At 37.8% G+C, this 26,519-nt stretch overlaps 1 protein-coding gene across 1 annotated transcript; it reads right to left on the reverse strand.

Annotated features, from left to right (window-relative positions):
• Positions 1-9,939: 9,939 nt before the first annotated feature.
• LOC117970271 (DELTA-stichotoxin-Hcr4a-like) lies at positions 9,940-25,143 on the reverse strand. The gene is made up of 3 exons (XM_059005877.1): positions 25,042-25,143; positions 12,759-12,916; positions 9,940-10,795 (listed from the first exon to the last, which is right to left on the reverse strand). The coding sequence occupies exons 2-3, from the start codon at positions 12,893-12,895 to the stop codon at positions 10,372-10,374; spliced, it is 561 nt and encodes a 186-aa protein (XP_058861860.1). The 5' UTR covers positions 12,896-12,916; positions 25,042-25,143; the 3' UTR covers positions 9,940-10,371.
• Positions 25,144-26,519: the final 1,376 nt, after the last annotated feature.

Here is a 26,519-nt window from a genome sequence, read left to right on the forward strand (position 1 = left end):
TGTTGCTTTTAGTAATGTGTGAATCCTCAATGCTATCACATGGTGGTGACATTGTGGAGCAGTGGCTGCCTGTTACTTCAACAGGTGAGAGCTGAAGTTCTTTCCTGTCATAAAGATTAGTGCTTTGAGCAGAGCTTTGTGAAGCACTCCCTATCAGCTTGTGCTTTTGTCATAACAAGGAAACTCACAGCAGGGATTTTTATAATCTGAAAGCTACACTGCCTTGGATAAGCAGTGGTTCAAGGATGAAAATGTGTATGATTTTAATGTTATTTGGTCTAATTCTTAATTAGTAACCAAATCCCCATTTCTGGCGCATATCAGAATTCAATCCATAGTAACTAACTTGAATTGTTCTGCTTCTAAGATTCCTCTGGGTGTTTGTGCTGAATAATAAGCCAGTGCTGGAGCAATGATTTTAAAGGCATGCATAAAGGGTCAATGCTAATTGTGCCATTTTAATTAATGGCAGATTGTTATAAATGCAAACATTTTTCAAATAAAAAATATTAGAATTTTTTTTAAAACATGTGGATCTTTTCCTTCTCCATACACGTCCCTCATGTAAAATCATTTTTTATTTCACGTTTAATGCACCTGGCAGTCTAGAAGTGTAATTAAAACATACATTGGGAAGTAAATGATCCTCTATAGGTTGTAGCTTTACCATGTGATAGTGTTTTTTTCCCTTGACGAGAGCAAGTCACTGAATGTAAAATGGAATTTCATTCACAAGTGATCCAATTCCAGCAGCACAACCCATCAGCTCTGGGTACAATTCTAAAGCAGCTCCAGTATGTCTAAAAAATGATTGTTTTATTCCAAGTGGTTGTATTTGAATGTCTTAACAATGACCAAATATCTCATTAAAATACACTGCCTTCAAAGTTGAAGTTGTTCTGATGACATGAGCAACCCAGGGCACTGCCTGAGTTCAACAAAGCTGAAAACCCCAGAGAGAAATCCAAACAAAAAATAAAACATTATTAATAATAATAATAATAATAATAATAATAATAATAATAATAATAATAATAATAATACAACTTGGAAATGATGTGTTAATGATTAAAAGCATGTATAATTAATTTGAATATAAGAACAACACTGATAAAATGAAAATACTAATTAAACTTTAAAAGGGGAGCAGCATTCAGATCATGCAGTAGTAGCATTCAGTGTCACCAATGTATTTCCGGTGTCCCAGGAAATAAGTAGATCAGGAAAAAAGTTGATCAAGCTCTAGAATTTAAAGGGGAGGTTCCATTGTTTTTAATGTAAACGAGCCTAGGCTAGGAAATAAGTAGATCGAGTCAGGAAATAATTAGATCGGATATATCAATGAACAATAAATAATTTAAAATTAATGTTGTAAGTATAATTTATATCAATTAATGGATCGGATTTATTCTGCAGTATGCTGCTAGATAAGATGATGTGAATATCGCTTTAGATCCGATATATTAGCCTAACAAAAATGCATAATTTAAAATGACTTTTCTACGCATAATTTACATTAACATGTAGATCGGAAATATTCGACAGTATTACGCTAGATAAGGGAATGTGAATATCTCTGTAATATATATTAACAGCAACTAAATAATTAAAAATGAATTGTATGATTGTACATTTCTGATTGTGTACATTTAAATGTGTTACGTATTGACGTTATTTTGATTTCTGGAGGTGTTTTTGTTTTGGGAAGCACTACAGTATGGACAGCGATTGTCCAAAAGTTAAAGCATGAGTTTCAATCATGGAAAAAAAATAAGCTCCATGCTGCGATTACTAACTAGGCCACGGTGCACATCCATCACACGATGTACTTGAAATACGTTGCTTATACAGTATTATTATTTTATATTTGTTCTTTCATTTATTTTTACATACAGTACTTTGTATAATTAGGACAGAAAATGAACAGGAGACAGGTTGTCATAGTGCATGTATTTCAATTACAAGTGTGGGAAGAAACAATATATTCATTAATTAAAAACTAAAGAGTTAACGTCTTTGAGGTAAATACCTGTAGTTCAAAACCAACCAAGATTTTGTGTTGTGAGAGAGATCATACAGTATATGTAGGCTGCTCTATATCAGCATAATTTTAAAATGGTAAATCCTAGAGCAACAACCAATAAGACATATAACGAGAAAGAGATACAGTATATTGAATTAAAGTGAATTATCACGATTTAAAATCATGTAGATATACACATATATACAGTATCTCTCTTCCTCATATATATATATATATATATATATATATATATATATATATATATATATATATATATATATATATATAAATTCCTGTAGTGCAACAACCATGTAAGACATAACGAGCAATCATATCTACCATGGCATGCGTTTTTCATTTCTGTATTTCTCCTATCAAGAGGATTTGACAAGGTCCTTTTTTTAAAATAGTACAGATCTTATCCCTTAGTAATACTATATATTACTGCAAGGAATACAATTGTCACGTTTACGAAGAATATGGCATCTATGTTAATGTATTGTGTGCAAACAGCATGACAGGTTTTTTTTAATTCCCAACCTGAGTACACGACACAATTCCTTACTAAAAAAAAAAACTTTCGTCTGGCTATTTGTGGTTAATTTTCTTCACCCTATCCCAATTTAAATACCACAACCCTAAACATAGAACCTTTTTTTAAATAAACATAACACATGCAGACAAATCAAGGTACTGTATATACTATTCATTTTTTTTTTTAACTGGCGGTTTTGCCACGTCTAAACTGTAATAAAGTTACAGCTATACTCATATCAAAATGTAAAAATACGACCTTGTCATACTAATATGATGGATGCAGCATGTCATCAGATTATATTACTGAAACATTTTAATTTCGATTAAAGATTGACAACATTTTGACGTGTAAAATCATTTAATATATAAATAAATCTCCGCGGTCACACATAAACTACATCAGATTGACTGTAGCAATATGTGCGGAACCTATTGTTGTGTGTTACTGTGTTCCTGGGGGGGCGCTTTAGGCGCGGGTCTGCTCCAACAGGTCATGAGCAAGAGCAGAGTAGAAAGAAAGGCAGCAAATGAGTCCTGAGTAATAAAAGCTAATTTGTTTGTTTCACATCTGGATTTGTGTCGACTTCTTACGCCGGGGAACACATCAAGCTTTAAACATGGTGGCAGCGGTATGCTTTCAGGAACCCTGAAGTAATCCATGAAGACGTGTTTGCGAAAAAAAAAAAAAAAAAAAAACAGCGCGGAACGGAAAGGACTAAAAGTTAACCGTGAGTAGATCGATACATTGACATCCTAGATATTGTGTAGAGTAACAAGAAGAAACACGGATAACTGATTGTTAATAAAAAAAAAAAAAAAAATGGAACACGCACTCAAACCCCCAGGAAATATAGACTTTGATGAAAAGAACTTATCGTTGGCCTGGAGAAGATGGAAAGAGGAGTTTAATTTATACATTGCCCTGACAATGGGGGATAGAGGATAGAGGATGTTTTGAAAGTGAAACTATTGTATTACTTGATTGGAGAAAAAGGCAGGGAGGTGTGTGAAACACTGAATGAAGGCGCGCAAGCCGATCGTACGTTAGTACAAGTAAGGACTGCGCTAGACAATTACTGTGACCCAAAGAAAAATGAGACGGTAGAGAGATACAATTTCTTTACACGCAACCAAGGCCCGGATGAAAGTTTTGACAAATATGTCACAGAATTAAGGATATTGACAGCCACCTGTAATTTTGAAAATATTACAGACTCCCTCATAAGAGACAAAATTGTGTGTGGAACTCGAGACGCACATTTAAGAGAACGCCTACTAAGGGAAGCTGACTTAAATTTAGCCAAGTGTCTACAGATTGGGAGAGCTGCAGAACTATCCAAAGAAAGAACAAAAACAATTGAAGAACGGGGGTCTACACAGATACATGCAGTTACACAAAAGGAAACAATGAGACAAAAAAGACCCACACCAAATGACGCTAATTTAATACAATGCAACTACTGTGGAAGAAGACATGAGAGGAAAAAAGAAAAATGCCCAGCATATGGCCAGCAATGCAAGGGTTGTGGCAAGTGGAACCATTTTATTAGCACATGTAGAAGTAGCATTAGCAGGAGAAAGCAAAAAGTGTTAGCATTGGAGAATGTTTCAACTGAGTCAGACAGTGGCGAGGATATCCTATGTGTAACCTTGGAGCCGGAATCAGAGAACATCAATGCAGTACAAGCGTCAACACTACAGCCTCACGCAGCACTGTTTGCAACCATGTTACTGAACAAACAACCAGTTAAATTTCAACTTGACTGTGGTGCTAGCTGCAATGTAATCCCAGAGAACCTCCTAACAAGAGACATCCACTTAGAAAACTGCAAGCAAGTGTTAGTAATGTATAATAAAAGCACACTGAAGCCCGTTGGAAAATGCAAACTTAAGTTAAGAAATCCACGCAACAAAAAAGCGTATAGGCTGGAATTCATTGTTGTCAACAATAATGTTCTCAGACCACTGCTAGGCAGCAAAGCCATACAGAGTTTTCTCAGTATGTGATGTTAAGAATGGGTTTTGGCACATTGAATTAGAAGAAGAGTCAAGCTATCTCACCACTTTTGCAACTCCATTTGGACGTTATCGTTGGTTGCGCATGCCGATGGGAATCAGTCCTGCACCTGAGGTCTTTCAGAGAAAACTAAACCAAGTGTTAGAGGGGGTGCCAGGAATCAAAATCATAGCTGATGATATCCTTATTGTTGGGGAAGGAAACAATGATATAGTAGCTGCACAAGATCATGATGATAAATTGAGAAAGCTCCTGGAAAGGTGCAGAGAATGCAATGTGAAGCTAAACCCAGAGAAATTTCAGCTCAGGCTGAAAGAAGTGCCATATATTGGACACCTTTTGACATCACAGGGTCTGAAAGTCGATCCGGAGAAGGTCAAGGCCATTAGGCAGATGCCTAGACCAACAGACATTCGGGGAGTGCAACGATTCCTGGGTATGGTGAACTACCTAGCAAAATTTTGTGAACACCTGTCAGGGATGTGCGAACCTTTGAGACAACTGACACACAAAGACGTATTGTGGGAGTGGACTGATTGGCATGAAGAGGCCTTTGAGAAAATTAAAGAGGCAATTGCAAAAACTCCAGTACTAAAATACTACAACCCAGAAGAACAGCTTGTTTTGCAATGTGATGCATCAGAAACTGGATTGGGGGCGGCACTCATGCAGTCAGGACAGCCAATTGCTTACGCAAGCAGAGCCCTGACAGATACAGAACAAGGCTACGCTCAGATAGAAAAAGAGCTGCTGGCAGTACTGTTTGGAATAGAGAGATTTCATCAGTTCACATATGGACACACGGTAGAAGTACAGTCTGATCACAAACCACTAGAGAGTATAATAAGGAAACCCCTTCTTTGTGCACCCAAACGACTACAGCGGATGCTACTGAGGTTGCAGAGATATGATGTCAGACTCAGATATTACCCAGGAAGACATTTACTACTGGCAGATACGCTAAGCAGGGCATACCTACCAGACTCCAGCTCAAAACATCCAGTAGAAACTGAAATTGAATCCATTAACATGGTGCACTACTTGCCCATCTCTGACGAGAGGCTAAAGGCCATACAAAAAGCAACAGAGCAGGACAAGGATCTTCAGGTGTTAAAGAAAGTGATCCTACAGGGTTGGCCGGACACTAAGGAACACGTACCTCGGGAAGCAACAGTGTTTTTCCATAGCAGAGATGAGCTAAGTGTACAAAATGGAATTGTCTTCAGGGGTGAGCATGTAGTTATACCAGCTTCTCTCAGAGCAGATATTATGCGAAGAGTCCACTCCTCACACATTGGAATAGAAGGATGCCTAAGAAGAGCACGTGAGAGTATCTATTGGCCAGGCATGAATGCACAGCTGAAAACATACATGGAGCAATGCAGTGTGTGCAGTGCACAGGGAATCAAGCAGCAAAAGGAAACTTTAAAATCACACGAAACACCAAGTAGACCCTGGGAAACAGTGGGAACAGATCTTTTTACAGTCAATGAGAAGGACATATGATTACCGTTGACTACTACTCCAACTTTTGGGAAGTTGACTTCCTCGAGAACACGAAATCCAGGACAATTGTACGGAAGCTAAAAGCACACTTTGCAAGATATGGGATTCCAGACACACTGTACTCTGACAATGGACCACAATACACAGCAGAAGAGTTCAAAGAGTTCAGCAAAAAATGGGACTTTAAACACAAAACGTCATCCCCTGGCTACCCGCAGAGCAACGGAAAAGCAGAATCAGCAGTGAAAACAGCCAAAAGGCTAATGGCTAAAGCAAAAAGAGCAGGATCTGATCCATATCTGGCCATGTTGGACAACAGAAACACCCCCTCTCAGGGTGTAGACAGCAGTCCAGCACAAAGCCTGATGGGCAGGAGAACTAAAACCCTCTTGCTGATGAGTGAAAATCTACTAAGGCCTGGGGTGACCAGCAACAAGCAGAAGATGATCATGGAGAGCCAACACAGGCAGGCACAGTACTACAATACATCAGCAAAAGATCTACCTCCACTACAAAGAAATGACAAGGTGAGAGTACAGCCATGGGGTGGACAGAGTAAATGGTGGCAGAAAGCCACGGTGATTAAGCCAGTAAACATGAGGTCTTATGAGATACTAACAGAACAAGGACAGACCTTAAGAAGAAACCGAAGACACCTTTGGAGGTCTAAAGAACAGGGAAACCACTTTCCAACTCTGGATAAGCCCCAAGAACTGAAGGAGACAAACACTTAGGATGAAGAGCACAAAGAACTACAGAAAAGTACACAGAGTACAGAGGGCCTCGCGGAGGACATCAGGGGTCCAGGGAGTTCCGAGGACCAGGGTCAGCCAGCCTACCATGAGTCTTCAGCGGCTGCAGAGTATGCCCACAGTAGATATGGAAGACCCCTTTGCAGGCCCACACACCTAAAAGACTTTGTTTGAATCAATAGAGATGTTCATCATCATTTGTTTTAGTTCAGGTACTAGAGAGTACAAATGCTAACAAAAGTTAGTTGATAATGTTTAGTTGTTTAAAAAAAAAAAAAAAAAAAAAAAAAAAAAAGAGAAAGGATGTAGCAATATGTGCAGAACCTATTGTTGTGTGTTACTGTGTTCCTGGGGGGGGCGCTTTAGGCGCGGGTCTGCTCCAACAGGTCATGAGCAAGAGCAGAGTAGAAAGAAAGGCAGCAAATGAGTCCTGAGTAATAAAAGCTAATTTGTTTGTTTCACATCTGGATTTGTGTCGACTTCTTACGCCGGGGAACACATCAAGCTTTAAACATTGACAACGATGTTATAGAAACATAAAAAGACAGGGATTTAAAACATTTTACCCTATAAAGAGCCGTCGATCACACATTTTAAAATTCATACGAAATGACAGCAGCACGAACACGCACCAACATACACAGTCTAGTAAATAAAACAGCCAGATAAAAATAAAAAGCCATGCAATGAACCTCCCCTTTAATCAAACTGTAGCCCCGGCTTACTTTTGTCTACTTTTGCCTTACTGTGCTTGCATCATCAACTTTTTTCCTGGTCAACTTATTCGGTTTGGTGCTTTTAATGATTTTTTCCCCTCTGATCCTTCTCAGAAGAGAGATTGTTGCTCTTTTTCAAAGATTCAACCAAACTTATCTGCTCCCATTTGTTCATTACTACCCCTAAATAAACAGCATGATTCTATATGCTTAAAATGTGTGTTTCGCTTCAATACACTTATGAAGCTGAATATTTGCAAACCAATGGTACCCACAGTGTGCATACACACAGGTTTCCTGGTGCCAATGGTCATGTGAGTAGTCCAGACCCAATGAGAAACTATCAGCATGGTTTCTGATAAAAAAAAAAAAAAAATTAATAAATAAAAAAAATCTATAATCTAGCACCATATGGCCAAATTTGCACGCTGGGGTGGATGGCTGTGTGCAAACAATCTTCCCAGGAAGACACACATTGCAAACCAGCTCCCACACAGGAGAGGAAAACCCTCCACAAGGTAATCCTGTATGGCAAGCCAAATTATCATTTAGAGATATCTCTAATTCATTTGTAGATATCTCTAAATATTTGAAGATATCTCTAAATCATTTCCAGATATCTCTAAATATTTGAAGATATCTTCAAATATTTAGAGATATCTCTAAATCATTTTAAGATATCTAAAATACATTTAGAGATATCTCTAAATGATTTACAGATAACTTTAAATTGAGCTTTAAATGAGATATCTAAAATGCATTTTGATATCTTTAAATCATTTTAAGATATCTCTAAATGTTTTTGGGATATCTTTAAATACATTTCAGATATCTGTAAATCAGTTAGAGATATTTCTAAATAATGTCCTGTTCATTTAAAGATATCTCTAAATCATTTAAAGATATCTTCAAATAACTTCCTGTTCATTTAGAGATATCTCTAAATCATTTGAAGATATCTTCAAATGAACAGTAAGCTATTTCGAGATATCTGGAAATAACTTCCTGTGAAAATGCTCTATGTTTTCAATGGACTTCCTGTCTATTTAAAGATATCTTCAAATGAACAGGAAGATATTTAGAGATATCTCTAAATGATTTAGAGATATCTCTAAATGAACAGGAAGCTATTTGAAGATATCGCTAAATGTTTTGCACATATCTCTAAATGAACAGGAAGTTATTTAAAGATATCTTAAAATGAGGGTTTTAAAGATATCTGTAAATTTTAAGATATCTTCAAATAACTTCCTGTTCATTTAGAGATATCTCTAAATAATTTGAAGATATATTCAAATGAACACGAAGCTATTTTGAGATATCTGGAAATGACTTCCTGTGAAAATGCTCTATTTTTTCAATGGACTTCCTGTTTATTTAAAGATATCTTCAAATGAACAGGAAGTTATTTAGAGATATCTCTAAATGATTTAAAGATATCTCTAAATGAACAGGAAGTTATTTGAAGATATCTTCATATGATTTAGAGATATCTTTAAAACCCTAATTTTAAGATATCTCTAAATGACAGTTTGGCATGCCATGCTAGCACAATCCACAGGGTTTCCATAGTATTTAAATATATCTGTAAATCAATTTGAGATATCTTTTTTATGTTTAGATCTCAAATTGATTTACAGATATCTTTAAATTAATTTTAGATATCTTAAAAACTGCACAATTAAAGATGTCTGGAATTCAATTTAAGATATCTGGAAATGTTTTACAGATATCTCTAAATTTTTCAAGATATCTTAAAATGCAATTTGAGATCTCAAAATGATAATTAGGCTTGCCATAATCCTGTCTGTCAGTGAATGTGATCACAGCTGCTTTAACTCATGATGAACAATCTGCTGTCCATTCCTTTCATTCAGATGGACTTGCTGAGCAAATACATCTATACAGGATCAGCCCTGAGCTCCTCACACTGACCCATTGATTTGTGTACTTCTGATCGGTCCTGAGCTCCTCACACCACCCCATTGATTTGCGTATTTAGGATGAGCCCTGAGCTCCTCACATTGCCCCATTGATATGTGTATTTAGGATCAGCCCTGAGCTCCTCACACTGCCCCATTGATTTGTGTATTTATTATATTGATACAGAATGCAGCTCTATACCAGCTGCTACAGATACTTCAACATGCACAATGGATTCTTCATGTTTTAAAGAAGCACATTGTCCACATATGGAATTGGAGATCTAGCTTTCGAGAATTTAAACCAGTGGAACCACCCTCAAGTTTACTCAACCTCTCCATTTATAAATGATAGAGAACACAACTTCACAAGGTGACTTATTTTATACACAGTTAACTCCCCCCCCCCACACACACTTTTAGAAGTTGTCTCCAAAGATATGAAACAATGAAACAAACACATTGCTTTATTAATACAAGCTTTAATAACTAAGAACTGCATGAAAATAGTCTTAGCAGCTAAGTAGCAAATTAATATGCATTGTACATTTGTTATTTTAGTAAGTTTATCTCTTTGGAAGAAAAATGCCTTTTACTGAGTTTACTAAAGAAACACATACCACCTCACCTCAAGTTGTCCAATAAAGGACAGGTTATAAGTGTACATACAGGCTAAAAGTAAACATACAGGTTAGAAGTGTACATACAGTACAGTGTTCATTTATATCAACAGCATCAACACAATCCATAGTTTGTTATACATGTTGAAAATGCTTTTATACAGTATAAAAAGTAAAATGCATCTAGTGCTCACTATATGACTTTTTTTTGCAATAGGTGAGAAGAATGATTTCATGCATGCAAATATCAGGGCATTGAAAAGCAAGTACAGTATGTCTCAATCACATGTACATTTGTTCCACACTTCAACCTTCATTATTGACCTGCCGGCGGGAGACATTGTGGCTTTTATTACAACAGCTTCCCCAGTAAACTCTATGAGCCCAGCTGTTGCTTGTTTTCTGATGAAACCTTTCTCCCCCTCGTGATACATTCGATTGTATAAGGCATGATCACAGGACGTTCCTACACTAATGGCCCCTAAACCGAACCAGTTTTCGTACAAATTGTAATCATATGGTACAGAAAACATCATGGCAATGCATTCGACAGGATCATTGTTCTTGATGACATCGTAGGTTAAGACACCCACACTTCCACATGCTGTATCACTGGTTTTGCTGAAGGAACACACGGCTGTGGTTTTTTCTTTGATGGTTGGCTGAGGAGGATCTACGTTATATCCACTGAAAGTGTAAATCCTGATGAAAAAAGAACAGCATTACAATGATCATACGAGGGAACTGTATCTAGCAAGCCAAGATCTGTACTGCTAGAGTACCTGTGTACCTGTCCCTGTTTACTGGGGAACCCTGAGCTCCTAACAAAGGTACATTCTGTAACAGTCATTTCTGAATGGGCAGGAAGAATGGGCCAAGCTGTTTACAGTAACTGCACACTTCTGTCCTCACTGTGCCAGCAAAGATACAAGCAATGATTGGATTTGCTGGATGTCTATTAGTTACCTGATGTTTCCTTGTTTTTGAACTTTAATTTGTCATAACTGGCACTTTTTTATTTTTATTTAAGCAATGTAGTCCATGCATAAAGCAGCTGGAATATTATGGGTACCATTGACTACAAATATTAACTGCCTTGTTACTGTGAGTGAGCTTGTATTAAATATGACTGATTAGATTAGATTGGGCTAAACTGTAACAACATTTCTAAGGTATGTTCCAGCAATGCCTACCCGTAACATAGATACTGGTGGGCAATTCGATTCCAGGTTTAATAGAGAACTGACTGATGAAGTGCTGTAGGACCTGGTGATAGATGCAATCCACAATTCTATTAGATAGATGGACAGAACGATTCAGGATTGGTTTGTAGATTCATAGTTTTCTTATCATCCTATCAAATCACGCAGGAGCCTGAGAGCCTGAAGCAATGCAGAGCCCAATACAGCCATGTCTAAGGGAACCCAGTCTTTGTGTTGCAGTACATGTATGTGTCTCAATATATAGCATATTTATTTTAAATAATGCAATAAAAATGAAACTGCAGCTGGCTAATCTAGCAGGATTGAATTAAATCTACTATATGGGCCTGATTGTGATGAAATAAAATGCAAAGTGCTTTAATAGTCCTATAAAAATGGTACCTGTGTACATAGCATGCTGGAAATAGAGGAAATTAATACAGGTGTATAACTTTGTGTGCTCCCACATCATTATAAATTCAGTTATTTGCTAATCCAATACATCACTCGAAAGGCTGAAGTCTTTAGATTTCATCTACATGGATATTATTGTAGATGACAGCTTTACAAAATGTGACTAATGACTAACTCAAAGGAGGTTATGATTTGGTTGTATAATGCACTAGTGAGCTTTCACTTAGAGGACTGTGTCCAGTTGTGGTCAAAACAGTACCAGAGGGACACTGTGGCACTGGATAGAGTCCAATGAAGAGAAGCAGACTAATCGCATCATGGCTTAGAGGAATGAGCCTTGATAAAAGGCTGAAAGAACTCAATCTATATAGCCTGGAACAAAGAAGAATTAGAAGATGGGGAGAAGTCTGTAAAATCTTAAAAGGAGTTGACAAAGTTATACACTAACTAATACTTTTAAGTGCAGCTCAGAATCCAGGTTCCCTGTACCAGTGGTCATGTTGTTGATGCTGGATCACTTGGATCCTTCAAGACCCAATTCGACAAAGTTTTGATATCTATCAGCTACTAGGAACTGGATGTCTGTATATGTGCTGAATAGCTTCCTCTCACTCATGCATGTTCTTAAGTTCTAACAGAGAGGAACCCTGTTTTTCCTAGTTTCTAACAGAACTTCTTAAGCAAAAGCTTACAGTGCAGCTATACTATAGGTTTAATGTTGTTTTTTTGGTTTGTTAGGGTTTGGTTTTGTATCATTTTTGTGTACTTCTGAGCAAGAGTTGTTACATTCTAAAGATTCCATGCATATATCCCACTGTGTATCAAATGAATGCATTACCAAGAATAGATGGTCTTCATTTTCAAAGCAGGCAATGTTATTTATTCTGTGTAAATATAGGACTGATAATGACAAAAAAATCCATTTGGCTTCCCTGCAGAACAGCTTTTTTAAAATTCTGTATTCACATAAAAAATAATTCAGTGAAATTTAAAAAAAAAATACCAAACAGCCTTCGGTGTCAACAAAAAGTAGGATTATGATCACTTACCTTGGGTTTGTTAGAGAGAAATCACAGTGGTTTTGAATTGAAATAGTAACATTTCTGTTTGTCTGTATATTTCTGGAGATTTGCTCTGCTGTTACTCCTAGCAACGACGCTCCAGCTATAGCTGCTGACACTGCCATCTTCACGCTGTATCACTTGTACTAAAATTCAAACAAATGCAAATTTATTAGCTTATTGTGGCAGGATGACAGAGGTTTGAGGCTCAGAGACAGTGGAAGGGGCAAAATAATGATCTTTAGTAAACAAAAAATAGTCAAATAAATAGGCAAAAGGGCCCAAACAAAAGGTTTAAACAAAATACAGAAATGTAGGCTTCACTACAGTTTCTTTCTCAAAAACTAAACAGCACAGCACAACAACAAACAAACTCACCAAAAAAAAAAAAAAACAACCTACACAAAGGGTTTCACCTGCCTTTTATAGTCTGTGGCTGGAGCCCAATTAACTAATAATTAACAATTAAACACTTAAGGCTCCAGCCACATTCTCACATGTATTTTACAGGGAGGAATTTAACCCCCTCCCTGCCAAACCAAAACAAACAAGAATTCTAAGAAAAACAACAGTAAAAATAACAATAAACAAACACAAATTATAGGAACGAGCTGGCACCCCATCACACTTATATATTATGATTTCCATTACATGAGAGTAGATGTTAAAACTTCATGCTGATTTGAACTTGGCTCTCGCCAAGATAAGCACCAACTAAGACGTAGCTTTACAGTAAACTAATGTGATCCATCTGTGTCTCCATCCTTTTGTGTTTCCTTCTATATGATGGTGTAGATATCCTTCTGTCAGGTGTTGATGGCTGAAGTGTAATGCTGGCTCCAGGGATCAGCTCATTTTGCCTCCCTAGCGTATCAGCACACACAACAGCTGTGATGCTGGCTCCGGGGATCAACCACAGTGCGGTCTCCCCAGCGCATCAGCATGACAACTGTCTGGATTGAGCTAAGTAGGGTACATCTCTGGGGTCTTCACGTGGGCACCTTCCATCCTCTGTTTCATCGAGTAGACCACGATACCTCAAGAGGGCTCGATGGTGATTCTGGCGTCCCAGCATCACCCCCCTCCATCCCCCACTCAATTCAACCCAGCATACTTACCCGTACATCAGTGTTTCTTTCTTTCTATTGTGCTTGAGATCCCCAACCAGAATCTTTCCGTCTCAACCACAGCCAGTTGCTGCTCCTCTCTGTTGATTCAGATATGTTGATAGAAAAGAGCTTCTTTTTGAGCGTCACCAATCAAAAAGGGGGCCAGACTTCCAGCCAACTGTTTTAGGCCAGTTCTCTCGGGCGGCAATTCTCTCGAATGCCCGCAGATACGCCTCCACATCATCTTGCGGGGTCATCTTGGACAAGAGATGACTAGGTCTTATGGGGTAAGTCACTGACCTGGTAGCCCCTATTGTGGAAATTCGCTGCTCCATCTCCACCCGTGCCTCTCTTTCTTTTACCAGCTCAGCCATCAGCTGTTGAGTAACTGCTTGTTGTTCTTGATGCCTCCTTTCTTGTGCATCTATCTGCTCCTGAGAGCTTGTTGAGCCGTCAGCTGCTCTTGGAGCCTTCTGTCTTGGGCAGCTGAAGCTTGCATCAGAGCTCTTACCAGATCTTCCATTTTTTTCACACTATTTATTTATTTATTTTCTTTACTTCCAGATCTGTATGGTGCACTGTTTATTATTATTTGTATTATTGTTTGCGGTGCGGATAAAAGCCCCACTTATTTGTTATTGTATTTATATTTTAAAAACTCTGAGGATGCGTGGCTGATCAGCTACTGATTATTTAACTAGCTTACAGTCACGCATCCTTACTTAACTCATGCAGACTGTGGCTGAGGGGTAATAAGATAATTAACAGCTAGTTAACCCCTCAGCCAGAATATAAGAACCTGCAGCTGTCTGTGCTCGGAGAAGAGTGTACAGAGGAGAGTACGGGGAGAGAGAAACTACATTTTAAAAACAACTGCAAAGTATCGTGTTGGTGGTAAAACCAGCACGCTTATTTGTTTATTTCTATTTGTTTGGCCAATGTGCCTTTTTGTTTTGTGTTTTGTTCTGTTTAAATCTTGTGGTTTATTTATTTAATAAAACGCTGAGCGCCGTTGCGTTCAGCTTCAGCACCATCCATTCATTGTTTCTGTTACTTCCTGGTCCGTGATGTCACCACACACTCCATTCAACTAATTATGTGACTTCTAAAGACAATTGGTTGCACCAGAGCTTATTTAGCAAAGGGGGTGAATACTTATGCAATCAATTATTTCCTGTTTTATATGTGTAATTGTGGCAATGTGCCCCGCCCCTGTGTGCATTTGTGTGTTATATGTTGTATGTTGCGTGTGTTAATGTTGGTGTATAGATGTGGCTGCATGGGATATAAATGGGTGTGTGCAGCACAAGTTATTTAAAATGTATAATTGTATTTAGGCACGGGAATGGCACTTCACGTGCATTTAAAGTTTTTAATATGTGAGCACGAGGTTGCACATAATTAATTCACACAATAAAATGTGGAAAAGTCCAAGGGGGGTGAATACTTTTGAGAGCCACTGTATTTGTATTTTGACTCAGTTTGTTTTGCCAGCACACCCGTCTTCATAAACTTTAGTGCTGATATAAAATATTAAAGGTTTTAAAAAAAGAAAAAAAACAGCTTTTTAAAAAATATTATAAGCCCATATTGCATACCTGTATTCAACTGAAAATTATGCAAGGAATACAATTGAGAGCAACAGTGTAACAAATATAACAAATGTAGCCCATCTAACAAATGTTATACCACAGTGCATTAAAACTAATAAGGTAAATGAAATAATAGGTATCTAAATAGTCGTATGTTCTCCAAGCGTTCTGTTGATCTGTCTAATGGTTATAAATAGCAACAGTCATCAATGAGGCATTTAGCGTTGCAAACTAACAACTTACTAATTTTATACATGCTGTGTATTTACAACCAAACAAAAAATACACATTTTAGTATCTAAAATGTTTTTTATGATGCCAATGGAATGTATGCATGCTACAATGCATCTTTAGAGGATAACATGAGCAAGCAGCACAGTCGATCACACTGGCCAGGCCAGAAAGCACAGCACAGGACACACTTGTTGAATTATATAGAATGTTTGTTTTTACTGGAACAGATCAATTGTATATTTCAATATATTAATACTAAGAATAAAATAGGTACAATATGTGAAACGTATTGAAGAACTATATTTAAACAGGATTTAATCACGGATCCAATATATCATCGTGTGCGCGTTGTTACATTATCATGGATGGTACTGAAACGGTATATCATGTTCTTCCAAGCCTCTGCCCTGTGCAGCAGTGTCTCATGAACTTCTATCTCCCAATACTAAATGATCCCTGATGCATTATTTTGTTTGGTGATCTAGTTCCCCACTCGTTTTCCAGACATTGCTGCTAAACTGCTTTAAAAGGTACAATATAGTAATTTAAACGCTATATTAAATTGTATTTTAGGTTTCATACAGATATTCAATATTACAAAATACAACGTCCTTATTGTCTCGATGAATTAGCAAGGAAAGGTTCATTTGCGGCATTAGTCTTTAAATAAAGTTGGTTTAAAATGTGTCTAAAATAAATCACAGAATGGATCTTGCTAAACCAATTAATTGGTTAAATTGTTTGGTACGTTGGAATAGGAGTTAATTTAGACAACTTTAATGGTTTATCAGGGGTTGAACCAGACCCGAATTTAATACCAAAATGATGCAAGTAACTAGTTCATTGCAATTCACCCTTGGGGTCCCACTTCTCTTACACTATGTAACACAATTTTTGTTCTTGGGTAGTAAGTGTTATTTCCTAATAGCTTATGCCTCAAAAGTATAGAGAATGGCTATTATTCCCCACAAACTTTGCTTTTGTGACCAGGACAGTGATATATTGAAATTTACCTATTTCCAATGAGAAAACAGGCGAATTTGTGTCTTTTCGTTCACATAAAGTCAGAAAAAAACAACATATGAATCCAAATTAACATGTATTTATACTAAAGTAACACAAAAATGACTACAAAAGAAGTGAGTAGTTTTTCGAGATTTATGATTATACTGTAAATCACTTTCATGAATCAGCCCCCAAATGTAGTCTCCCATCATGTTCTCGTTATACTGTCCTTGGTAGTGGCGTTCAAAGTCCAGTATATCCTGGTGGAAGCGCTCGCCTTGCTCCTCCGAGTACGCTCCCATGTTCTCCTTGAATTTATCAAGATGAGCATCAAGGATATGGACTTTGAGGGACATCCTACAGCCCATTGTGCCGTAGTTCTTCACCAGAGTCTCAACCAGCTCCACATAGTTTTCGGCCTTGTGATTGCCCAGGAAGCCCCGAACCACTGTGACAAAGCTGTTCCAAGCCGCTTTCTCCTTACTAGTGAGCTTCTTGGGGAATTCATTGCACTCCAGGATCTTCTTTATCTGTGGTCCGACGAAGACACCGGCTTTGACCTTTGCCTCAGACAGCTTAGGGATGAAGTCTTGAAGGTACTTGAAGGCTGCCGACTCCTTATCTAGAGCTCTGACAAATTGTTTCATAAGGCCCAATTTGATGTGCAGTGGTGGCATCAGCACCTTCCAGGGGTCCACCAGTGGCTCCCACTTGACGTTGTTCCTCCCCACAGAGAACTCGATCCGCTGTGGCCAGTCCCGCCTGTGGTAGTGCGCCTTGGTGTCCCTGCTGTCCCAAAGGCAAAGATAGCAGGGGAACTTGGTAAAACCGCCTTAGAGACCCATCAGGAATGCCACCATTTTGAAGTCTCCTATGACCTCCCAGCCATACTCATCATACTTCAAGGCGTCCAGCAAGGTCTTGATGCAGTTGTAATCCTCTTTGAGGTGCACCGAGTGAGCCAGGGGAAGAGACAGGTACTTGTTACCATTATGGAGCAGCACGGCTTTGAGGCTCCTGGATGAGCTGTCAATGAAGAGGCGCCACTCATTCTGGTTACAGGCGATTCCGATGGCCTCGAACAGACTGGTCACATTGTGGCAGAAGCAGAGCCCATCTTGACGGGTGAAGAAGCTGGAAAAAGGTTGGTGACGCTTCCTCTGATCTGCGACTTGCACACTTTCATCCAACAAGTTCCACTGCTTTAGCCTAGACGTCAAAAGCTCGGCATTGGACTTGGTGAGACCAAGATCTCTAATCAAGTCGTTGAGGTCTTTTTGGTTGGGGTAGTATGGGTTTCTCTCCTCAGCTCCACCTCTGAAATTGTCATCTGGATCTACAACGTCTTCCTCGCTCTCTGACTTGCTGCTCTCTTCTAAAGACGGCTGCTCTCTCTCTGGAGGAGTGGGTACAGGGAGCTCATGGCAGTGTGGCACCGGGGCGATGGATGAAGGAAGGTCCGGATACATGATAGCAGGTGCATTCTTGCCAGTCCGACGTTTGGAAGGGTCCACCATGCAGAAGTAGCAGTTGCTTGAGTGGTCAGTGGGTTCCCGCCAAATTCTTGGGATAGCGAACTTCATGGCTCTCTTTTTCCCTCTGTACCATCCTACAAAAATACATTTATTTCACCCATGACTAATGTGTAAGAGATTCTTGCAACATTTTTCATATATGATATATTTTTTCAATAACATTGAAAATTGTAAAACATTTTAAAATTAAAAACTTTTACAATTTTAAAAATGTTAACAAATTTTATAACATAAAATTCCGAGCAACAATTGTCCATCTTACCTTCCAGAGTTTTTTTGCAGTGCTCGCAGGTGAAATGAGGTGCCCAGGGTTTGTCTTGATCTCCGACAGGCATGCCGAAATATGCCTTGTAGGCCTCACACATCTTAGCAGATGCTTCCACGGAGTACTTTTTCGCTCTTGTCTTGATAAACTGGCCACAGACATAGCAAAATGCGTCTGCCGGATGCTGGCAGCCTCTTGATGCCATCTCAGAAAAATGCAGATATGTATCCACTTAGGCAGCTGGAACTAAACTGAACTGGTGGGCTTAAGGCCCCTGTATTTATACTACTATTTATATTACTGGAAAGTTCTAGAAAGTTCTAGAAGTTACTCCAAGTTCACTCAGCACTGAATCTATCTGGAATGTTCTGGAAAACAGGTAAATTTCAAAATATCACTGTCCTGGTCACAAAAGCAAAGTTTCTGGGGAATAATAGCCATTTTCTATACTTCTGAGGCATAAGCAATTAGGAAATAACACTTACTACCCAGGAAAAAAAAAAAATTGTTACACGGTGTTATCTATCAATAAGAGGTGTCGTAGCCGAGTTGTATTGTGTTTAAATAACACATGCATTATTTATGAATAAAAAAATAAATAAAAAAATAACAACTGTGAGCTGCAGTTCTGTGAACGGGTCCCTTACATAGCGCTGCAGCTGCAGTCCCAGTTAAGGTGGGTTAACCTGTAAAATATTCAGTCCAGATCTGGATGCTAAACGTTAAAAGGTTAAAAGCTGACCCTGTGTCCAAATAGGAATCAAAATCCTGAGTCCAGGTTAAAGTTGAACTTCTTTTCAGTGCCTGTGGTAATTAGCATTTCTTGAAACCAGGTGTTTTTCTGAGTTTATTTAAACCCTGGCATTGAATGTTGTAGATCAGTGCTTCCCAACCCTGGTCCTGGAGGACCACCTACTCTCCTGGTTTTTGTTCCAATGAGCGCTCAATTACTTAATTGAACCCTTAATTTAAGTAATAATTTGTTTAAATTGGTCTTTTTAAATCATGTAACTTATAAAAGGTTGGTGAATTAAAGTTCCCTAAACAATTTTATGCTTAACTTGGAACCTCAACTGTTTAAAATAATTAAAATGCTCTGATTAGGCAAACTATATGTAAATGTAAGCTCGGTTGGAACAAAAACCAGCAGGGTAGGGGGTCCTCCAGGACCAGGGTTGGGAACCACTGTTGTAGATCAAGGGTCTCCAACCCTGGTGCTGGAGAGCTACGGGGTCTTCTGGTTTTCGTTTCAACCAAGCTCAAAATTACTTAATTGCACCAATTATTGGCTTAATTAGTCAAGATTAACAGGTGTTCCAGATCTTTAGCCAATGATGATGTAAAGACACCTAGAAAACCTGCAGGATTGAGGGTCGCCAGGAACAGGGTTGGAGATCGCTGGTGTAGATTGATCTGGTGCAGATTGATCTGGTGTAAATTGATCTGGTGCATATTGATCTGGTGCAGATTGATCTGGTGCAGATTGATCTTGTGTAGATTGATTTACATTGAACCATTCTAGACTGCACTCTTTAATAACTTATATATTTATATTCTATCCATTTGAAAAGCAACATAAAATGAAAACAATAAAGCAGGAACAATATGTAGTTATATGTGGCTTATAATAGAATTGAACATAATGTAGCCTGTTCACTGAATATTATTATTATTAGGCTTCCAAGTCGTAGGCTGGGGAAGCCTATTGTTTCTGTTAGGATTATTAGGCTTCCAAGCCTTAGGCTGGGAAGCCTATTGTTTAAGTTAGGATTATTATTAGGCTTCCAAGCCAAACGCTGGGGAAGCCTATTGTTATTGCTGTGTTTATTATTAGGCTATTGTTCATGACCAGGTCCTTTCTACCATTTGTAAAATCCACACTTTTTTGTTACAAAATATGGCTGCTGTGTACAAATAACCGTTTCACGGTGTCTCTATTTTCATACATTCGTGCATAAATTCAAGGTGCAATACACTACAGTCATGAAACTTTATATGACCATAGAGACTCACATGAAGTATTGGTGATATGAAAATGACACATTTTGGTCACATGGTTTGGCGGCCATATTGATAATTGTAAAAAAAAAACTTTTACAACCCATAACAAGAACACCATTGCACTTATGCTCTTCAATGTCAACACAATTGCACGGACCATTGGAAAGTAATAACCGCTGAAGATTGAAACCGATTGTTCACATGGCGCGGCGGCCATATTCAAATTTACGTTGAAAGGGTCAAAGTTATAATGGAACAAGTATAGGAAGTCATATGTGCTCTATGAAAAAAATGTCATCTCCCATGACCTCTGACCTCCCCTAAAGGTTAAACGTGATGCATGACATCATCAACATACGCAACTGGCTATAAAACTGCCTATAACTTCTTATCGGCTGCACCAAAATGCACGAAATTTGACACAGATTTAGAGGACTATGGGATGTTGTGCTGTGGTCAATATGGCAGCATTTTGTCACATGGTGTGGCAGCGATCTTAGATTTAATGAATTTCGGACAATTTTCAAAAGTCTTCTCATATTTGTGCCAAAATTGACACAGCACAGTTGTGATGATAACGTTAAATCTATAATAATCAATGCGCTTAAATTTCACGATAACTGCTTGGAAGCCGTAAAGTTGCTCGCAACTCTAGTTATTATTATTAGGCTTCCAAGCCAAAGGTTGGGAAGCCTATTTTTATTGCTGTGTTTATTATCATTAGGCTTCCAAGTTAAAGGCATCAAAAAAACTCAAAAAAATTGGTTTCTAGTCGTTTTTTCCTCCGGAAAAAGCCGAGAAAACCATTCAATGGCTGACTGGGAGCGACAGGAGCCGAGACAAGCCGAAAAAAGGGTGTATCTCATGAATAGTTATACTTGCCCCTGGCATCAGATAACGGCGGCCATAAGGAAACAAGCTGGCTGTTACTGCATCAGGGCTCAGAGAATATCGCGGACGTTTGCAGAGCTTTTTTCAGATGTTATAGTAATAAAATAATGACTTAGATCGCATTATTGAGGCGTTTGGTGATCAAACGAGTGATCAGATGATTGATCGGTATGTACGATTATTATTATTTATTTATTAGCATATGTGAAAGCTATAGCGAATGAAAGGGTTGGGCAGGGCTGGAGATGCCTAGTGAGTGCTTTGTTGATATGCAGGGCCTTTTAAACCCGTTTGACTGTGGAAAAAAATACTTTTAAACAGCACGTCTAAAATTAACTGCGCGTTTGAAAATAAATTGGACCTGACGTGCCTGACACTCACTTAATAAATGGACTGCAAAGGGTTAAAGGTCGAATGTGATGCATGACATCATCAACATACGCAACTGGCTATAAAACTGCCTATAACTTTTTATCGGCTGCACCAAAATGCATGACATTTGACACGGATGTAGAGGACTATGGGATGTTGTGCCTTGGTCAATATGGTTGACTTTGGTCGCATGGTGTGGCAGCCATCTTGGATTAAATGAAAATTGAGCAATTTTCAAAAGTCTTCTTCTCATGAACGGTAAATACCACAGCTGTGAAAAATTGTGTACATAGTGCGCTAACCAATGCACTTAATTTTCACTATAACTGCTTGGCAGCCGTAAAGTTGCTTGCAACTCTAGTTGTTATTATTATTATTATTATTATTATTATTATTATTATTATTATTATTTCATCCGTGACCTCATTGCAGGCTTATGAAAGGGTGTGTAGGTAGGTGGCTATGTGCAGATAACCAGACTGGTGTCCAAACTTTGCGCAAGTCACATGGTTCAGCAGCCATATTGGATTTTGCAGAATTTGTTAAAACGTCTGTGTATCGGAAACCGCTTACTGAAAATTGCTATACATGTTGAGGGATAGTCAATGATTAACTGTTAATATGAAGCTGATTGGTTATGTGGTTTGGCAACCACATCGATTAATGACATAAAAATATAAAATCATCAAAATTCAAACATCTTCTTCTCTGAAACTGCTTATCTGATTGAAACAAAAATTGGAATAAAACATCTCAGTATGGTCACCTAATACGCTTGTTCAAGAGAAGTTGCTACTGTGAAAATCATGGCGTCCACGCTGCATGACATCATCAACATACGCAACTGGCTATAAAACTGCGTATAACTTCTGATCAGCTGCACCAAAATGCATGAAATTTGACACGGATGTAGAGGACTATGGGATGTTGTGTCATGGTCAATATGGCTGCCTTTGGTCACATGTTGTGGCAGCCATCTTAGATTTAATGAAAATTTTGGACAATATTCAAAAGCCTTCTTCTCATGAATGGTAAGTAGTACAGCTGTGAAAAATGTTGTACATAGTGTGCACATGTCCATGATTGATTCTACTTAAGGAAGAATGGATCAGTCACATGGTGTGGCAGCTATGTTGGATTTTGCATAAAATGCTTAAACAACAACTCCTCATGAGCCCTTTGGCTGATTGACGTGAATCTTTGGTATACATTATCTTTGTGCTGTCCTCTATAATGGTTAGTCAGGAAAAGTTCCTACATCAACAAACATGACCGCCATAAGCCAATCATTATGGGTGACATGCCAGTTTTGAGCATATTTCACCCTGAAATGACACATTCCCACCACTGGGGACAGCTGTTAACATGGAAAAGTCAGCAAGCTATAGAAAAAATATTTCTTAAAAGCAGCCATTTCTCACTGGTGTTTAACAAGAGCAGTTTTACTAATGTAACTCATGTAACTTAAAACACTCATTTAACTTAAAACACAGTAATCACAGTGGAAAGGATTATATTAATTTAGACATACACACAGTACATTAAACAAAGATACATACTGTAAACTAAGAACTGTTGCAGCTGCATCCACAAAAAAAACTGCTCCATACTTTTTAAACAACAAGACAATTGAAACAAATGCATAATACTTATTTTAGGTAATGAAATTTATAGACAAAACTGTTCAGAATCGCTTGTTCTATAAAACTGCGTTGTAACTGTAAAGATCGCATAGTTATTCGTGGAGAATCCCCCCCAAAAAAGGACATTTTAGTATAATTCGAGCTGACCAGCTTCTCAGTCGTAATGCTGTTTGTTTACTTAAAATAACCTCGTGGACATGCAGGCAATACTGATACACACACTAAGAATTTGAAAAAAAAATTAACGTGATCTTGGGCTGTACAGAAATGTTCTGTAATCAGATTTTTTTTAAAAAAACGTTGTTTTGGCTGAACAGAAGGCAAAAAAAAGAAACTGCACTATTCTTTTTACTGATATGGCGTCTATGTTTTTTTTTTATTTTTTATTTTTTAATTTCATAACTACAGTGATAGTTAAAATTAAGACAAAATGATAAAACAACAATCGCAAATCCTAAATATGTGGCAATGAAGCCCAACTGTGTATTTGCCAGGCACCCCATATAGCCAATAGTTACACTATTATCACTTTCTATTGCTTTAAGAATGTACATTAAATGATAGTGGCATTAAAATATACAAGAACCAGTACATGCTGTAGACTGTATTTTATATTGCAAAATTAAGAATAGGGCACCACACTGACACACGCACACGCACACAAACTCAAATAGAATTTAGAATAATGTTAGCCTCTTATATGAATCACTTTCAAAGTCTATATGACTGCATAGTATTTCGAATTTTGTGTGCATCCAAATAAAATTTAAATTGGATACTAACCAATAATTCCAATATTTGTGCCAAAATTGAGACAGTTAGCACAGTTGTGGTGATAACGCTTCATCTATAATAACCAATGCGCTTAAATTTCACGATAACTGCTTGGAAGCCGTAAAGTTGCTCACAACTCTAGTTATTATTATTATTATTATTATTATTATTATTATTATTATTAATAATAATAATAATAATAATAATAATAATAATAATAATAATAATAATAATAATAATAATAATAATAATAATAATAATGTATTTATTTCTTAGCAGACGCCCTTATCCAGGGTGACTTGCAATTGTTACACAATATCACATTACAGATAAGAGCAGTTCTACATACAATAAAGTTAGTGTAAAAAGGAGCACATTTAAATAAGAAATACAATAAATAATTACGTTTGAGCGCGATTTCGATTAACAGCAGTTAACCGTACAGTAAAAAGATTTGCTAATAAGAGTAAATTCCATGAAGAGCAAGTAGTACAATAAATGTTTAAGAACGATTTCAAACAAGAGCAATTACAAAAACCGTGAATACGGGAGTAAAATCAAGTTCAGATACAGGAAATAGTTAGAACTGAGAGCAGTAGCAGAATACAGCAAACCAGACCTGGAGCTTAAATTCACAGAGACTTGTTATGCATTCATTTTTTTTAACAAAGAAACTAAGTCCTCTTTCCTCTCCCTTTCTGAACCCACAGACCCACAATCACATATTTTAATCAGCTGCAAATCAAAGGGAACTGCCCGTCTGCAGTACTATACACATTACAATTCATTATTCGTGTTTTAAAATGAACATTACAAAGTTTAGCTTGGTTAAACCCAACAGATTTCTAACCTGTACTTTGGAAGCAGGAGCTGGAAACAGGAGGATGTCAGCGCAGTCTGGGTGAGCATAGACGAGTAAAATGTGAAGCAAAACTATCAGCTTTATACTGTTACACAAACAAGGGGTGCAGCAGAGGAAGATAACCCTGGTATTTGGGCGTGTAAATTTACTCAGGCTACACCAGATTGCGAACTTCATCTAAGAAATGATGTGGATAAATGTATGTGCCACAAGCAGTACAGGTGAATTATTAAACATTAGGCGAAACACAAGTGGTTTGCGAAGAACCGTTGCAGTATTGTTATAAAAACTATATAACTACATTCACAGTGAGTAACACATTGGATCCGTGAGTGATCATAGAAAATAGAAGTAACTGAACAGTGACCAGCCAGCCCATAAAGCAGTCAATGAAACGCAAACAGCTACAGTAAAATATAACATTAAAATATACAAAATCTTCTTAATGTTCTGGAATCTGAACACGTGGTAAAGCAGAGTGATACATACAGTAGTACTAACATTAGTTATATTTTTCAAGCTTATGTTAACCAGACAGTTTTTCACGATTCTGTTTATGTCTCGAAATATGTGTTGTAAACTTCTACGACTACACGTCGTTTGCTTGTGCTTGTAAGTCTTCTCGCTGATGACCCACGTTGCAGTCAGGCAGGAGGGATCACTGGCTTCTTGGTAATAATAGTCAATCTGAAATGCAAAGTGCAAATCCAAGTTTTAATGGGGCATGCAGAGTTTTAATTGTGTTGTTTGCAAAAAGTATATACAGCCCAAACTTTCACTACCTCCGCTTCACTACAGATAAACAAATTCCTATAATCTTCATTGTCCATTTACTTGTTCTTAGTTTGTCTTCTGGCTTGCAAACTGTGTTTTGACATCTCTTTATATTTTCTAAATACTGTGTGTCTGTAAACCACAAAGTCTAAGAACAGTCATACCCTTAGCAACCTCGCACCCTATAGGGGCGCTCTGTGTTTAGATTTCCTATTCATAACAGACTATGGAAGACAGTTTATTTGTCTTTTTTTAAGTCTTTGATGAGTTTTGATGCAGTTTATCAAAATGTTCTGATCAATTTGAAATGTAAAGTTTATTTCCCTTCTGAGTGTTACAAAGGATAATTGCAAACTGATTGCACCGGCTGTTAAAATAGCTAATTGAATAAACCTGTGAAAGGATTGGGCCACGGGTTCAGTAAAAGCTCACAGCTGTATGAACAAAACAGCTTTTATTGTTGAGAATGGGAGCGTAATAAACAACAGGATCACTATGGAGAAATGATACGGACTAGTGGTGGGAAAAGTGAAGCCTCTTGAACCACTGAACCCTCTGATTCATAAAAGATTTACTGAGCTCCATAGTGACATCTGTTGGTAGAGCCGCGTCATTGAACATACGAGTTACAGGCTGCCTGAAACCTGGCACGAAAGACACCGTAAAGCACAAGCTTTGTCAGTGTCATTTTT

Source organism: Acipenser ruthenus, chromosome 32 (genome assembly GCF_902713425.1).
Source record: "Acipenser ruthenus chromosome 32, fAciRut3.2 maternal haplotype, whole genome shotgun sequence".
Taxonomy (NCBI): domain Eukaryota; kingdom Metazoa; phylum Chordata; class Actinopteri; order Acipenseriformes; family Acipenseridae; genus Acipenser; species Acipenser ruthenus.